Genomic DNA, 18,317 nt, shown 5'->3' on the forward strand with positions numbered 1-18,317 from the left:
GCAAAGTTTATAGGCAACTTTTGAAATGTTTTGTAGTGACATTGCGTTTTTTGGCAGCTGTTTTTTTCTGGATCAAAAGTGTCAAATAAATTGACATTTGGATATATATGGACGGAATTAATCGAACAAAAGGACCAATTGTGATGTTTATGGGACATATTGGAGTGCCAACAAAAGAAGCTCGTCAAAGGTAATGCATGCTTTATATTTTATTTATGCGTTCTGTGTAGCGCCTGCAGGGTTGAAATATGCTACTCTCTTTGTTGACATTGTGCTATCATCAGATAATAGCTTCTTATGCTTTTGCCGAAAAGCTTTTTAAAATCTGACACGTTGGCTGGATTCACAACGAGCGTAGCTTTAATTGAGTATCTTACACGTGTGATTTAATGAATGTTTGATTTTGATATCATTATTTGAATTTGCCGCGCTGCATTTTCCCTGTTTTTTTTTCTCCAAGTGGGATGCAAGCGTCCCCTATACCATAAGAAGTTAAGAGATGCCGACAAACTTTTTGATGGGGGGTAGGCAGATATCTGTACATACAGTTTGCATGACATTGCAAACCTTGGTTTCAAACGACCCCTACAGAGACACACACCCCCACCCCTTTTGTTTTTGAAACACACACTCCTCCTGGCCCGGCACACGCACACCCGTGCACGCACACGGCTTTTCAGAAATTATTTTTCTCAGAGACATGCATGATGATAGAGCGAAAAGACAGAGCCCCTTCGTTAAAAGGTGAGATACAATTTTAAAAGCATTTATTTAATTCAAAATATTTAGTACATACAGTTTAAAACCTGTTATAATTAATTAACCATTTTACTATTCTTTTCTTACAGATATAGGGCTTGGTTAGCCCTGACCTGCATCCGTTTCCAATTCACCAATGCCAAGACAGGCTCTCTTACATGCTCCATCAAAGCTCCATCAAAGCTCCGTAAGTTTTCACTCCAGGGGTAGATCATCAGTCGGGCATGTGGATCCTGGGAATGTCTTAAGGATAGACGCGGCCAGCGCCATAATTGTTCACTATTTTGGAAAAGACTGTCCAGCTTATTCATAAGGGTTATGAATATGGGATAATCAATCCATTTAAAGCTAAACACTGGCATAAAAAGTTTACATCCTTGAATGCTTTGGAAAATACATATGAAATGACAGATTTCGTCGCATTTGCACTATCAAATTGTTCACATGCTAAAATTGTCACTTTGGACTCTATATGCCATTGAAGCGATTCTTAGGGCCTTCAGATCACTGCGTCCGCAGACCAGTTCTTCCACTGCATATCCGGGGAGAGTTGTACCACTCAGGGCCTGTTCAATTTGACAGAGTGCAAGCCTTTTCTTAAGCCATTCTCTCATCCGCAGCGCAGGAGAAAAACTCTCGGGTTTTGCCTGATAAAGGGGTTTGGGGCCGCTGTCTGTGAATATCTTAACCGTAGATTCCTCAGGTTGGAATATGTAAGACATATGCCCCTCACTCCTAACCAAAACTCCTTTGAAACATTCTGGAGTCTCACACAAAACTTCCTCAAGGCTTTTGTCATTGGGTGCATGACAAGAGATGCATAGCACCCCGAGAATTGGCCTATTCGACATAATTTTCTGTTTAATATTCAGGGTTTTATTTTTAAAATCTTGTTTAGTGTTCGGGCCGCATGTCTTGTTCTGGGCTTTATTTATAATGCGTCTGCCACACCCAATACCCCCAGACATTCCTGTTTCATAGACAATAGGTCGACAGGTCAATAAAATAGGGGGTGGGGGGGCCATACTCTTTGAAATGTTCAAACACATCCCCACCCCCCCCCCCCCCCCCCAGTTCAAAGAGGTCCCTAGACATCAATCATCATGACAACTTCAAAGGAATAGATGCAATATATGCATAAATTAGCACACCCTCTAACGCGTGAGAACCGGAACAGGATGCCCACATATGGGCATAAGCACGTGATAAGTTCCCACCCGGATGTCCTTACAGGATGCCCAAATATGGGCATGCACACGTCATCCGGACATCGGGTCATAAATCAAACGTTTGACGTGTGCCGCCTACTTTATTCTCTCTGACTTGTATTTGTTAAACAAGCACCTTATTAACTGCACAAGCACCACAAACCCTGTTGTTTTGACAATAAGCAATAAATCACTGATATTGATTTGGGGGGGAAATCAGGTTGTATGTGCTGTTGAAACGAACACAACTAAACAAAAACACATGGAAATGGGAGATATCTTTTACCTCACTGGTTAGAGGACAACCTGCAGAAGTCAGTCAGCTACATTTTGGAGTGATGCATTTAAATGTAGGGGTCGCTAAACAAAGGAACACAACAGTTATTTGTCATCACTCATCGATATCATATTGAAATAAATTATGCGAGAGGGGGGAGATGAGGTTGCACATCCTGTTAAAACCAACACAGCAAAAACCACACGGAATCTGGGAATAATCTATACATCACTGGTTAGAAGACAATTTGTAGAAAACAACCAGCTACATTTTGAATGGTTTCATTTTGATTCTAGTGGGTCACCAACGTGGTAAGTGTAACAACTCTTTTTTAGTTAGTCACTTTTTGTTAAATCTCATAAATAGTACTCTTTCAATTCAGAACCTGGAATTTTCCCCTGAGGCTAAAATCAATAGAACAGAAGGCAAACATTTAGGGTTCTACATTCTGACATTCATTAAAATACTCATACTACAATGTTAAAAACATTCTACATTGAGACATTATTTCATTGATATCATGAAAAACTCCATGTATTTTCTGATGTTTAATCAGAGATCTTATATCAGAGTATTTCAGAGTATTTCTTCCCCTATTGAGCACAGCTATGAGATTTCTCTACTGTGTGTGTTCTCTGGTGTGATACTAGGCTGTTTAGCCAAGCAAATCTGGTCACACAATGGCTACAGCTGTATTGTTTCTCTCCTGTGTGTATTCTCTGGTGTATAGTGAGATAGCTAGATGTAGAAAAACTCTTCCCACATTGTTCACAGCTATAAGGTTTCTCTCCTGTGTGTGTTCTCTGGTGTGTCTTCAGACAGCCAGATGTACCAAAACTCTTTCCACATTGATCACAGCCATAAGGTTTCTCTCCTGTGTGTGTCCGCTGGTGTACTATCAGGCTGTTTAGCTGAGTAAAACTCTTCCCACATTGATTACAGCTATATGGTTTCTCTCCTGTGTGTGTTCTCTGGTGTATAGTTAGATAGCTAGATGTAGAAAAACTCTTCCCACATTGAGTACAGCTATATGGTTTCTCTCCTGTGTGTGTTCTCTGGTGTATAGTGAGAACGCTAGATGTAGAAAAACTCTTCCCACATTGATCACAGCTATAAGGTTTCTCTCCTGTGTGTGTTCTCTGGTGTAATATCAGGCTGTCTGGCTGAGTAAAACTCTTCCCACAATGAGTACAGCTGTATGGTTTCTCTCCTGTGTGTGTCCTTTGGTGTATAGTTAGATAGCTAGATGTAGTAAAACTTTTCCCACAATGATCACAGCTATATGGTTTCTCTCCTGTGTGTGTTCTCTGGTGTATAGTTAGATAGCTAGATGTTGTAAAACTCTTCCCACATTGATTACAGCTATAAGGTTTCTCTCCAGTGTGTATTCTCTGGTGTGATTTCAGGGTTTGTAGCCGAGTAAAACTCTTCCCACATTGATCACAGGCAAAAGGTTTCTCTCCTGTGTGAATTCTCAGGTGTATTTTAAGTTCTGATAAAGATTTGCAACTTTTCCCACAGTGAGAGCAGTGGTGAGATTTCTTCCCTGTGGATCTCTGCTGGTGTTTATTGAGATGTTCTGAACTGGAGAGACTCTTCTCTGCCTCGTCAGTATCATGAGGTTGTTGAGGCTCCCAAGAGGATGCAAGATCGTCACGTCTCTCTCCTGTGTGAACAACAAAGTCAGACAGATGGTTAAAGCCCCACAACAGCAGAAATCCATTGTTTATTTGAGGTAAAAGGTGATGCCCAGAGCATACCCATGCAGTTTCACATGATTAGTAACATTGATGATTGTAGGCTAGAAATAAGTTGTCGAAATCCTAAGCAGTGTGCCAGACGACTTTTGGTCTCCAATATAGGCCCCTTTCTGTGTTTGCTAAAATTGGCGCACAAGGGTAATGCGCACACAATTTGCTTGTAGAAACTCCTCCCTGCTAATGAGGAAACTGATAGTTATGGATGTAGTATATCTGCCTGGAGCAAAAATGGTGAGCGAAGATTTTAGTTTTTCACAAGGTATTCTGAATATTACAGCGCACCATCAGCGCAAGATCAGGAGTGCTACTCAAGGAGACTCACATTAACTTCTTATGGCTGGGGGCAGTATTGAGTAGCTTGGATGAATAAGAGTAAAATGCCTGCTACTCAGTACCAGAAGCTAAGCTATGCATATTATTAGTATATTTGGATAGAGAACACTGACGTTTCTAAAACTGTTTGAATGATGTCTGTGAGTATAACAGAACTAATATAGCAGGCAAAAACCTGAGAAAAACTCCAACCAGGAAGTGGGAAATCTGAGGTTTGTAGTTTTTCAACTCTTTTCCTATCGAATACACAGTGTCTTTGGGGTCATATTGCACTTCCTAAGGCTTCCACTAGATGGTAACAGTCTTTAGAACCTTGTTTGATGCTTCTACTGTGAAGTTGGGGTGAATGAGAGGGGATTGAGTCAGAGGTCTGGCAGAGTTTCATTAGTTGATGACCACGCACGTTCACGTGAAAGTTAGCTTGCTTTCCATTGCATTTCTACAGACAAAGGAATTCTCCGGTTGGAACATTATTGAAGATTTATGATAAAAACATCCTAAAGATTGATCCTATACATTGTTTGACAGGTTTCTACGGACTGTAACGGACATTTTTGACTTTGTCTGCTCGCGTGTCATGAATTTGGATTACTGTGCTGAACGCGCGAACAAAATGGAGGTAAGGGGACATAAATTATGAACTTTATCGAACAAATCAAACGTTTATTGTGGAACTGGGATTCCTGGGAGTGCATTCTGATGAAGATCATCAAAGGTAAGTGAATATTTATAATGCTATTTCTGACTTCTGTTGACTACACAACATGGCAGATATCTGTTTGGCTTGTTTTGGTCTCTGAGCGTTGTACTCAGATCATTGCATGGTGTGCTTTTTCGGGTAAAGCTTTTTTGAAATCTGACACAGCGGTTGCATTAAAGAGAAGTTTATCTTCAGTTCCATGTATAACACTTGTATTTTTATCAACATTTACGATGAGTATTTCTGTAAATTGATGTGGCTCTCTGCAAAATCACTGGATGTTTTTGGAACTACTGAACATAACGTGCCAATGTATACTGAATGTTTTTTTATATAAATATGAACTTTATCGAACAAAACATACATGTATTGTGTAACATGAAGTCCTATGAGTGTCATCTGATGAAGATCAAAGGTTAGTGATTCATTTCTCCATTTCTGTTTTTTGTGACTACTCTTTGGCTGGAAAAATGGCTGTGTTTTATCTGTGACTAGGCACTCACCTAACATAATTGTTTGTGGTGCTTTCGCCGTAAAGCCTATTTGAAATCGGACAATGTGGTGAGATTAACAACATGTTTATCTTTAAAATGGTGTAAAATACTGGTGGAGTTTGAGGGTCACAGGGTTTGAGAATACTGGGATACTGTAATGTGTTGTCATTCTAAATGTCCCGAATAAAGGAAAATAGCTCTGTGTGTTGTACAATAGCCTATCCATCAAGGAACAGTTCTCTACACATTATGAATAATGTGTAATTATTTTAGAACCATGACCTTATCCATTTGGGTGTTGTCAATAAAGGTGACTCTCAGTTTGGATTTAAACGTAATGTAGCAAATCAACTACTTTACAGTTGGGTTTTTTCCACTTAATTTTATTTGTATTATTTATTTATTTAACCAGGTAGGCCAGTTGAGAACAAGTTCTCATTTACACCTGCGACCTGGCCAAGATAAACATACAAACAACAACACAGAGTTACACATGCAATTAACAAACGTACAGTCAATAACACAATAGAAAATAACAAATCTATATACAGTGTGAGCAAACGAGGTAAGATTAGGGAGGTAAGGCAATAAATAGGCCATAGTGGCAAAGTAATCACAATATACCAATTAGACACTGGAATGATAGATGTGCAGAAGATGAATGTGCAAGTAGAGATACTGGGGTGCAAAGGAGGAAGAAATAAATAAATACAGTATGGGGATGAGGTAGTTGGATGGGCTATTTACAGATGAGCTATGTACATGTGCGGTGATCTGTGAGCTGCTCTGACAGCTGGTGCTTAAAGTTAGTGAGAGAGATATGAGTCTCCAGCTTCAGTGATTTTTGCAGTTCGTTCCAGTCATTGGCAGCTTTACCTAGCAGAGACTTGTAGATGACCTGGAGCCAGTGGGTTTAGCGATGAGTATGAAGCGATGGCCAGCCAACGAGAATGTACAGGTTGCAGTGGTGGGTAATATATGGGGCTTTGGTGACAAAACGGATTGCACTGTGATAGACCGCATGCAATTTGTTGAGTAGAGTGTTGGAGGCTATTTTGTAAATGACATCGCCAAAGTCAAGGATCGGTAGGAAAGTCAGTTTTACGAGGGTAAGTTTAGCAGCATGAGTGAAGGATGCTTTGTTGCGAAATAGGAAGCAGATTCTAGATTTAATTTTGGCTTGGAGATGCTTAATGTGAGTCTGGAAGGAGAGTTTACAGTCTAACCAGACACCTAGGTATTTGTAGTTGTCAACATATTCTAAGTCAGAACCGTCCAGGGTAGTGATGCTGGACGGGCGGGCAGGTGCGGGCAGCGAGCGGTTGAAGAGCATGCATTTAGTTTTACTTGCATTTAAGAGCAGTTGGAGGCCACGGAAGGAGAGTTGTATGGCATTGAAGCTCGTCTGGAGGTAAGTTAACACAGTGTCCAAAGAAGGGCCAGAGGTATACAGAATGGTGTCGTCTGTGTAGTGGTGGATCAGAGAATCACCAGCAGCGGATCAGAGAATCACCAGCAGCAAGAGCGACATCATTGATGTATACAGAGAAGAGAGTCTGCCCGAGAATTGAACCCTGTCATGGCTCACATCACCACCATCATCCCAGAAACCCTGGACCCACTCCAATTTGCATACAACCCTAACAGATCCACAGATGATGCAATCTCTATTGCGCTCCATACTGGCCTTTCCCACCTGGACAAAAGGAACACCTATGTGAGAATGCTATTCATTGACTACAGCTCAACATTCAACACCATAGTTTGGATTTATGGTTCCATAGTTCCCTCAAAGCTCATCAATAAACTAAGGACCCTGGGACTAAACACCTCCCTCTGCAACTGGATCCTGACCTTCCTGACGGGCTGCTCCTGGTGATGAGGGTAGGTAACAACACATGCACCACGCTGATCCTCAACACAGGGTCCCCTCAGGGGTGCGTGCTCAGTCCAGTCCTGTACTTCCTGTTCACTCATGACTGCATGGCCAGGAACAACTCCAACATCATCATTAAATTTCCGATGACACAACAGTGGTAGGCCTGACCACCGACAACGATGAGACAGCCTATAGGGAGGTTAGAAACCTGGCTGTGTATTTTAGCGCCTGGCAACGCAGACGCTTGTTGGCACGCTCGAGCAGTGTGGATGCAATGATTGATTAACATGTATGTGTAAATAGATTGTGCAATGTTCGCGCAAATGACACATCTGGTTTCGGCAGCATGTAAGTGGACGAGGGTGTGTCTTATGAGTGTTTGGACCGCTGCCAATATGTAGCCGCCTAACCTCAGAAAAGAAGAAGACATGGTAGGAACCAAAGTGTTGGTAAGTGTTTCCAGGTGACCCTAATTAGATCTTGCATTGCATGTTCTTACTTCATGTAGCTGGCTAGCTAGCCAACATATTCATACTTGGCCTATTCTTCTCTGACAAGATACCGCTGCACAAACATGCTTATCTAGGCCTACACCAGCACTGGTACCAGGCAGTGTTAGTTAGCTACGTTTGAGCTGACTCTTAATACATTTAGCAAGCTAGCTAGCCCGCTAACTAGAAATTAGTCAAGTCAATAAACATTGGGTAGTTAGTTAGATAGAATATAGTTAACATACTGGCAAGTTTGATGTATAAGTAACCAAGTAACGTTAGGTAGCTAGCTAACATACCAGTACATACTGCTGTAATGTTATGCTATGTGGTTCGTAAGGACAGCGTAGCTAACAAACTATCAGCCAACATAACGTGTAAGGTAACTTATTTGAAAAGTCATTACTTTATTACATTGCTCAACATTTTCTTAACATTTGTCATAATTAGTTAAAGCAATGAATTTGTATCGGCTCTCGTCGGAGTTTGGCTGCATATTTTCGCCATTTTCTTCAAATTTGAAAAAGTTGTGAAGCCACGCCCATTTCTGAAGAACTGCATTATGGGCCCTAAAAGTACAGAAATAGTGTCCACTGCATGTATAGTACTAGTATAGTATCTATAGTACTGCATGTATACGTCGTATTTTGGCGAATGACATCCAGGAACATTTGGCATTCTAACTGTATCCATATTTTGACAAATAAGGGAAAGAGAATAAGGGGATATCTAGTCAGTTGTCCAACTGAATGTTTTCAACTGAAAGATGTCTTCCGCATTTAACCCAAACCCTCTGAGTTGCTTAATCGACATCCACGTCTTCGGCGCCCGGGGAACAGTTGGCTAACAGCCTTGTTCAGGAGCAGAACGACAGATTTTTACCTCGTCAGCTTGGGGATTCGATCCAGCAACCTTCCGGTTACTGGCGTAAAGCTCTAACCACTAGGCTACCTGCCGCCTTAATAAGCATACATAATCAATTTACGTCAAAAATAGTGCGGTTAGTATGAGTATTCAAACACAGCTCAGGTCTCTGGGCTGCCATTTTGTTTCTGTTTAAATCCTAGATTGGCCCTTTAGCAAAGCCACAACAATAAACCAATCTGCAGTTCAAACAATAACTAAACTAATTCCACCACAGGTTTGGTAATAAGATGATAGTGGGGCTGGAGAAATGTAACTACTCTCAAATTCATAGACAGACCTGTGGATGGAAGGGACTGACCATCCATGATATCAACATTATAGTTTTAACCATGTTGAGGCTATACAGTGTTGATTTACATTGTTTCTAAACATCGGAGTAAAAAAAGCTTATTTGGTGTTCTGATAACAGTTGAACTAAGCTCATGAGGCATGTGTTATATTATTCAAGAATCAATGGAAAGAAAGAAATAATTTAAATGTAGCAATTGCATATTTCCCCTTTAACACCACAACTGCCTCTGTTTTTAAGACAGTACTTACTAGTGTTAATCAGGGCCCGGTTTCCCAAAACCATCTTACGGCTAAGTTTACTGTTAGAACAATTGGATGCCTTAAGATGCGTTTGAAAAACAGGGCCCAGATATTCAGTTTCCTCCTCCTCGTTTTTTGATGTGACAGTCGTCTCCCCCTCCTCCTCTTTCACTCCAAAAACTGCATCCTCCTCTCTCTCTGCCTCCTCTTCTTTTACTGTAACTTCCTCCTCCTCTTTCACTCTGAACTAGTCTTCCTCTTCTTTCACTGAAACGTCTTTCTCTTCTTCTTTCACTGTAACAGCCTCGTCCTCTACTTGTTTTTGTATTGTAACAGCCTCCTTTTCCTCAAGACCTTCTTTCGCCGTCCAGCAGGCCTCCTCTTCTTTAGCAAGAGAAGAGTAGCTTAGTGACCTCATGGTCAGAGATGTTAGCTAGCTAGGCTAGTGCTAACTTAACCAGCACACTAGCTGACTAATAACAGAAAAATATATATATATTTGGGGTTCTGATGGGGTACGACAGTTGAACTAAGCTCATGAAGCATTTATAAGTGAATTCTTCAAGAAACCGATGGGTACATATCATTAATGTATACGTCCCAAAATGGATGTAACAACTGCTGATTGCCCCTTTAAGAGTACATATTGGGCTAATCTAATAGGAGATATTGAGGACAACAGTATTTCAGGCATTGTCATTGGATGCATTTGATCAATTGTTAACGTTTTGTTGATGGTCCACTCTTGATGTTCTACACGTTACAGTGAAGCTTCAGCCATTCCTACAGAACAACATCAAAGTGTAGAACCCCTTTCCTGCATATTGGTTCAACGACTGCAGAGACGGTACTTACTGGTGTTAAACATATCTCCAACCTCCTCTTCTTCCTCCAATGTGACAGTCATCTCCCCCTCCTCCTCTTTCACTCGAGAAACTGAATCATCCTCTTCTTTTACTATAACATCCTCCTCCTCTTTCACTCTGAACGCGTCTTCCTCTTCTTTCACTGAAACGTCTTTCTCTTCTTCTTTCACGGTAACAGCCTCACCCTCTACTTGTTTTTGTATTGAAACAGCCCCCTCTTTCACGAGAGTTTCTTTCTCCGTCCAGCAGACCTCATCTTCTTTATCAGGAGGAGAGTAGCTTAGTGAGCTCATGGTCGGGGATGTTAGCTAGCTAGCATTAGCGACTAGCCTAGTTCTAAGCTAACTTAGCAAACCAGCTAGCTGACAAACAACGTAAATATATAATTGCATACGCCAACAAGTACATACGAGAGAAGTATGTTTAATACAGAGCGACTAATATACACCAAAACAGTGTAAAGAGCGTGAATGTTGTAGCTATGTTTTCTAGAAAGCTACCGAGGTGTCTGACTAGCTGTTGTTGTTGAGGAGCGTCCCGTCCACTAGATTATACGTCACACTGGTAGCGTCGCCTGAACGTAAAAGACGCACATCGCCATTTGCTGACTGGAGTGGGCAACGCAGCTGAGGAACCAAAAGTTTATTTTTTATTTATTTCATAAAGGTTTAATATTATATTATGTCGTTCAAAGAAAAGCATGTGTTGATTGATTCGTGTTTAATGAGTGAGAATTTAAAACAAACTTTACACCCACTAAATATTTGCATTGAACCATACTTCTGACATGCATCATTTTGACCCCAGAGGCATATCTTTATCATAGCCAAAATGTGGTTTATTCAATTCTTCCAATTTTTCATGACTTTGTCAATCAACTTGTTCTTAATAAATCTAAATCATGGTTTAGTGTTTCTGTATCAATATGGACTTTTAACAAATTCAAATCCTTTGGAGTCATGTGGACCTCAACCAAAAGCACCTTTGATAAATAGGTTGTTTATTTCAAATCAAAATCAAATTTTATTGGTCACATACACGTGTTTAGCAGATGTTTTTGCGGGTGTAGTGAAATGCTTGTGTTTCTAGCTCCGACAGTGCAGTAATATCTAACAATTTCACAATATATACCCAATACACACAAATCTAAGTATTTGAATCTAGGTTTCTCTGTAGACATGATCCATCCCACCAGAGGGTGGAGGGGCTCCTGTATCAGTGGTTTTGACCAGATAGACACCTGCAGACACACAGTATAGTGCCTCACATGTACTCTCCTAAGATTGGACTTTTCTATACCACGTATCACGTGACTGTATACAAAACTGCCAATGGTAGAAAACTCTGCCAGTGGTATACAGTGCATTCGTTAGCACTCCACCAATCAGTCCTTTATTGTAGAGAGGCCAGACGGAAGCCACTCCTCAGTAAAAGGCATATGACAGCCAGCTTGGAGTTTGCCAAAAGGCACCTAAAGGAACCTCAGATCATGAGAAACAAGATTCTCTGGTCTTATTAAACCAAGATTGAACCCTTTGGCCTGAATGCCAAGCGTCACATCTGGTGTAAAACTCCCACTTAAAAAGATGAGAGAGGCCTGTAATTTTCATCATAGGTACACTTCAACTATGACAGACAAAATGAGAAAGAAATTCCAGAAAATCACATTTTAGGATTTTTAATGAATTTATTTGCAAATAATGGTGGAAAATAAGTATTTGGTCACCTACAAACAAGCAAGATTTCTGGCTCTCACAGACCTGTAACTTCTTCTTTAAGAGGCTCCTCTGGCCTCCACTCGTTACCTGTATTAATGGCACCTGTTAGAACTTTTATCAGTATAAAAGACACCTGTCCACAACCTCAAACAGTCACACTCCAAACTCCACTATGGCCAAGACCAAAGAGCTGTCAAAGGACACCAGAAACAAAATTGTAGACCTGCACCAGGCTGGGAAGACTGAATCTGCAATAGGTAAGCAGCTTGGTTTGAAGAAATCAACTGTGGGAGCAATTATTAGGAAATGGAACACATACAAGACCACTGATAATCTCCCTCGATCTGGGGCTCCCGCAAGATCTCACCCCGTGGGGTCAAAATGATCACAAGAACGGTGAGCAAAAATCCCAGAACCACACGGGGGGATCTAGTGAATGACCTGCAGAGAGCTGGGACCAAAGTAACAAAGCCTACCATAAGTAACACACTACGCCGCCAGGGACTCAAATCCTGCAGTGCCAGATGTTTCCCCCTGCTTAAGCCAGTACATGTCCAGGCCCGTCTGAAGTTTGCTAGAAAGCATTTGGATGATCCAGAAGAAGATTGGGAGAATGTCATATGGTCAGATGAAACCAAAATATAACTTTTTGGTAAAAACTCAACGTGTTGTGTTTGGAGGACAAAGAATGCTGATTTGCATCCAAAGAACACCATACCTACTGTGAAGCATGGGGGTGGAAACATCATGCTTTGGGGCTGTTTTTCTGCAAAGGGACCAGGACGACTGATCCGTGTAAAGGAAAGAATGAATGGGGCCATGTATCGTGAGATTTTGAGTGAAAACCTCCTTCCATCAGCAAGGGCATTGAAGATGAAATGTGGCTGGGTCTTTCAGCATGACAATGATCCCAAACACACCACCCGTTGCCCACCCGGGCAACGAAGGAGTGGCTTCGTAAGAAGCATTTCAAGGTCCTGTAGTGGCCTAGCCAGTCTCCAGATCTCAACCCCATAGAAAATCTTTGGAGGGAGTTGAAAGTCCATGTTGCCCAGCAACAGCCCCAAAACATCACTGCTCTAGAGGAGATCTGCATGGAGGAATGGGCCAAAATACCAGCAACAGTGTGTGAAAACCTTGTGAAGACTTACAGAAAATGTTTGACCTCTGTCATTGCCATTAAAGGGTATATAACAAAGTATTGAGATAAACTTTTGTTATTGACCAATTGCTTATTTTCCACCATAATTTGCAAATAAATTCATTAAAAATCCTACAATCTACAAATGTTTTCTCATTTTGACTGTCATAGTTGAAGTGTACCTATGATGAAAATTACAGGCCTCTCTAATCTTTTTAAGTGGGAGAACTTGCATAATTGGTGGCTGACTAAATACTTTTTTGCCCCACTGTATGTGTATGTTTTGTATTGTTTATAAAATATAAAATAAAATAAAATAAAAATTCCAATGCAAAGTAACACCTCACAGTTCAATTTTTGGAGTTATTACATAAAACCAATCAGAATTCAGAAGAATGCTAAAGTCAGGTGTGATGTAATATGGAGGACCAGCCTATCCCTATGATGTAAAACTACAACAGAAATAACTTAAAATGTAGAACTTTAAATTAAACCAATAATTTGTGCTCATGACTTGAGTGATTAAAGTAAACCACAGTTGTGGAAACACATAACGCCATCTAACCAAAAATCAAATAATGTTAGCTATATGCAGTTATCTTAGCCAGCCAGCTAACGTTAGCTATTTAGCCAACTAGCTATTAGCCTAACCAGCGTAGCCAACCAGCACGTTTATGGTCAGCGAGACCAACTACCGGAGACCAGTTAGAACCCAACTAACAGTAAACCAAGGTGGAAAAAGTTAAACTACTCCCGTAGTCTAATTCACAGAAAACATGCTGAAAAGTAGTGATGGGGAAACAAAGCTTCCTGAAGCACTGGCTCTTTCCAGCCAATTGTGTCACAATATGTTCATTACTCAAGGCTTTGAGCGACACAGAATTTAGAACAGCCACATTATTATAGATGAAGTCCCGCAGCGTAGCCTTTATGTCATCTACTAAACCACTGGCCGTGTTCGAGAGCATCAAATCCATGCTGCGTTGTGGGTAAACGGTGACCGGCTGACTGATTTATAAATAATAATGAGTAGTTATTTATGATGCAAGGTGATTTGTAAATTAGTCAGTCAGCAGCCACCTGCAGTGTCGAACGAGCCCAATACCAAACCACTCAGGTGTTCGACTAAATGATTATTCAGATGTCATTGATCACGTGCTGCTGATATAGTGACACTGCTTTGAATTATACCGCTTAGCGACTTCAGTACGTGCCTCATAGCTCCAGTCTCAAACTTAACCCCGTTCCTGCTGAGGTCTGCTGGATGGAGAAAGAAGCTCTCCTGAAAGAGGAGGAGGAAGAGGAGGCTGTTACAATACAAAAACAAGTAGAGGGTGAGGCTATTACAGTGAAAGAAGAAGAGAAAGACGTTTCAGTTAAAGAGGAGGATGACGATGTTTCGGTGAAGGAAGAGGAGGGGGAGATGACTGTCACATCGAAAAATGAAGAAGAGAAGGGAACTGGATATGTGGGCCCGGTTTCCCAAACTCATCTTAAGGTATCCAGTGGTTCTAATGATGAACGGGCCCTGATTAACACTAGTAAGTACTGTCTTAAAAACAGATGCACAAACTCTGCGGTTGTTAAACTGATGTGTGATGTTAAAGGGGAAATTTGCAATTGCTACAACCATATTTTGACTTTTAAATTCTTTATTTATAGGCATGGATTCTTGAAGAATATACCACATGCCTCATGAGCTTAGTTCAACTGTTTACCCCATCAGAACCCCAAATAAGCTTTTTTTACTCCAATGTTTAGAAACAATGTAAACCAACACTGTATAATGTTGATATCATGGATGGTCAGTCCTTTCATCTATAGGTCTGTCTATGTATTTGAGAGTATTTACATTTCTCAAGCCCCATCCATCATTATTACCAAAACAGTGGTGGAATTACAGCTTTGTTGTTGGTTGAATTGCAGATTTGTTGATTGATTGTTGTGTGGCTTTTTTAAAAGGGCAACCTAGTTTTTAAACAGCAACAAAATGGCTGCCTAGAGTCCTGAGCTGTGTTAGAATACTCATACTAACCGCACTATTTGTGATGTTAATTGAGTATATAGTATGCTTATTGGTATGATGTAGTTAGTATACCAAAAGTTCCCGGATGTCGTACTAAATTCACCAAAATATGACGCAGTACTTTAGGGCCCATAATGCAATTCTTCAAGAAACGGGCGTGGCTTCACATCGTTTTCAGATTTGAAGAAAATGGAGGAAAATATGCAGCCGAAGTCCAACGAGAGCCAATACAAATTAACTGCTTTAAGTAATTATGACAAATGTTGAACAATGTGTAATAACATATTAAAACATGTAATGACGCATTCACTGACTGTTGTCTGCCTGGGCTTAACCATGCAATTTTGGCTTGTACTCTGTGTTATACCTTCCTCATCTCTCTGTTTCTCAATATACCAACTGCACGGGAAACCCCCACAGGGTGGCGGAATAAGATGAACACACTGAAAACTCATAAATATACACACACTCAAAACCCTTTGGGATGGGCTCCAAAGACAAAGAACTCTGTCAAGAACCAATGGGATACTGACACCAGGCTGGAGAGGACTGTCTATCACCTACGAACAACCTACCAGGAGCCAGGACTACCAGAATCTACCTACGTCATTTCAATGTATAAATGAATTGCACAAATATGTTTTAGCCCTCTTTTTCCGAAAGCTCCCTAAGGGTTGGACGAATAGGAGCCGTGCAGCACGTTTTGCCAGATATTATTACGCTTGAATAAACGGCCTTTAATATACCGTATCCGCCTTGTCCAGAGTCTCATCTTGGTCTCGTTTCTCCAATAACTAATCATTAACTAATCATTAACAATGGTAGCCAGAGGATGGTTGAAACCCATGAATTCGGTCCATAGATTTGATGAGAGAAAAGACAAGTTGACGACAGATTCTAGAAGGACGGGCGACCTGTCTACAGGAGCCATCGGGGATTCAACTCGCCTCAGGAAACTGATCAAAGAGCTCGACACTATAAAGGTAAGCAGAACCTGTTTAATCGAAATCTGCATATTATATTATAGTCAGTATCCAAATCATGATCAGAAGTACTGAGAGCGTGAGTATGAATTGCCGTTAAATTTATGAAACATTTTCCGATAACCAAAGGCATTTGCATAATGATATCTGTGTAAATATATTGTTCAAATCTAATTCAAATAGTCCAGCAACAGTTGATATGTAAATCTACTGGGTGTAATGGTGAGGAATTGGAGGACAGAATGTGATATGATGTGATATATTGTTTAAAATAAGGATTTGATAACAGAATTTGATGGAATGTGATGCACTGTTTTAATCGGGTCCAAATAGTCTGGCAATTTTCGATGTGGCAATCGTTTAGGTGTTACGGTGAGGGATTCGATAACTCAGTGAAATGAAATATGAATGAGATGATGAAATGTTTTGTTAATTGATCGAGACGTATATTTAAGACTGGAACTAGTGGAGTAGGTATCCCACTAGGAGCATCAGTTAATAAGCTAAATAATTGGACTAGGAGTGAAGGAATTAAACCTGATCTCTCCAGATTAATGTCACTGATTCACCGTTCCATGAGACCGAGGGATACTGACCACCGGCTCTAAATTTGACCACCGAGTCAAAAGTTTGGGCGGGGTTGTGCGGCCGCCGTGCCGTGTAACGAATTGATTTCTGTTCTCTTTGTGCTGTTGGGGTTGCCTAGAATTAATTTGACAAATATTATAGAAGGCATCTGAATGCATTGACATTGACCCAAAAGTAGGCGTTTGGGACACTAACATTTCGCCAGGCAGTAGAAATGTGTGAACCTGTAAAATTACTCCAGTAAAATACCCTAGACGCATAATTATCTCGCGAATATCCCTTTTCGATATTATAGTACAGTAATTCTACAAAACTCTGTGTGCACGAGGGTGAGACACGAGAGATAAGTCTGTGTTGGCACCAGGGATTCATCGCTGGTTTCGACCAAGTGACGGGCTAAGTGCACATAGTTGCTGAGGGCCATAGTGCAATGTCTTGTTAACACATTTAGTTGTTTTTTAATTGTTTTACATAATTTTTTATCGGACCCAGACATAGTGAATCGTCAATATGGCCTCAATTACCGTTCCCAAACTCAAATTCAATGAATATTTAGATCAGAGAATACAGGAAAGGGCAGGAGGAAAACAGGAGTATAAATCAATAAAGAAGATATGGGGGGGAATTAGGCTGAGATGGACCCAGGCAGGTTACATTAGTGGAGTTGCCCCGTCAAGGGAACAACTCAGCGCTATGGAAAGAGAATTAGAGGAGGCAGTCAGGCACGGGAAAGAGAGTGAGGCAGAAAAGAATAGCAGCCATTTTTTCAAGAAGAAAGGAACGAAGGAGAGAGAGAGAGCGGAGGCGGAGTTGAGAATAGGGACATGGGCAATAGAGGAGACAAAAAGGACACGCCCACAAAAGAAACCTGATATGATGGGGGTGCTTGCTGGGGCCTCAGATGACGTCAGAGAAGGCACAATCAACAACCACAACACACCACCGCCCACCGTGACCACCCCATCGGCCCCGCTCTCTCTATACCCGCCACTGCCACGGGAAGAGAAGACTGAAGTGCCACCTCCCTATTCACAAAATCCATTCGCGCACCTCCCACACAACCCATTTAAAACCCACACCACACCAGCAGCCATACAGGCCCCGGTCTTTATGGTGCAGGGAGGACAGCTAAAAGGGAACATGACTGTGGGGATTCAAGAAGGCCACCTCGTCTGTGAAGAAAGGCCCGATTGCTCAAGCCCCACAGCATTACAAGGCCCAGGTGGGTCCCTGCCGAACTACCCACAAGGAAGGGAAGGTGGATCACAAATGGGCCTCCTAAAGAGAGAAGGCCACGATCTTATTCAGTTCTCCTCCACTCCGAACACAGAATGGTACGGACGCAGAGGTAAAGAAGATGATCAAGGGTCGTGGGTGTCACAAGGAAAATGTTCCGTCGGGGCTTCATCAGGAGATCACCCCAGTAAAGACGATGAAAGCGAAAGTAGACCTGGACGGGATGAGGAGGAAATGGAACGGGACACCCGGAACTCACTAGCCCAAGCCAGAACTATGATAGACGAAGCAAAACGTGGAGGGGGCACATTCCATGTGGAAGGGGTAATGCTAGGAAAAGTGACGGACCTGATCGAACCTGTCAGACAGTCCGTAAGGCTCTCAGAAATAAGAAGCAGGG

General features: G+C 41.4%; 1 protein-coding gene across 2 annotated transcripts; it reads right to left on the minus strand.

Moving 5' to 3' along the window:
- Nucleotides 1-757: 757 nt before the first annotated feature.
- LOC118938437 (zinc finger protein 239-like) lies at nucleotides 758-10,757 on the minus strand. Of its 2 annotated transcripts, none has more exons than XM_036942394.1 (2): nucleotides 10,215-10,757; nucleotides 758-3,910 (listed from the first exon to the last, which is right to left on the minus strand). In XM_036942394.1, exons 1-2 carry the CDS (start codon nucleotides 10,516-10,518, stop codon nucleotides 2,838-2,840), a joined length of 1,377 nt encoding a protein of 458 aa, XP_036798289.1. In that variant the 5' UTR covers nucleotides 10,519-10,757; the 3' UTR covers nucleotides 758-2,837. The 2 variants fall into 2 exon arrangements, with proteins under 2 accessions (XP_036798289.1, XP_036798290.1); XM_036942395.1 differs by lacking the exon at nucleotides 10,215-10,757 and adding an exon at nucleotides 9,369-10,204.
- Nucleotides 10,758-18,317: the final 7,560 nt, after the last annotated feature.

Source organism: Oncorhynchus mykiss, chromosome 13 (assembly GCF_013265735.2).
Source record: "Oncorhynchus mykiss isolate Arlee chromosome 13, USDA_OmykA_1.1, whole genome shotgun sequence".
NCBI classification, from domain to species: domain Eukaryota; kingdom Metazoa; phylum Chordata; class Actinopteri; order Salmoniformes; family Salmonidae; genus Oncorhynchus; species Oncorhynchus mykiss.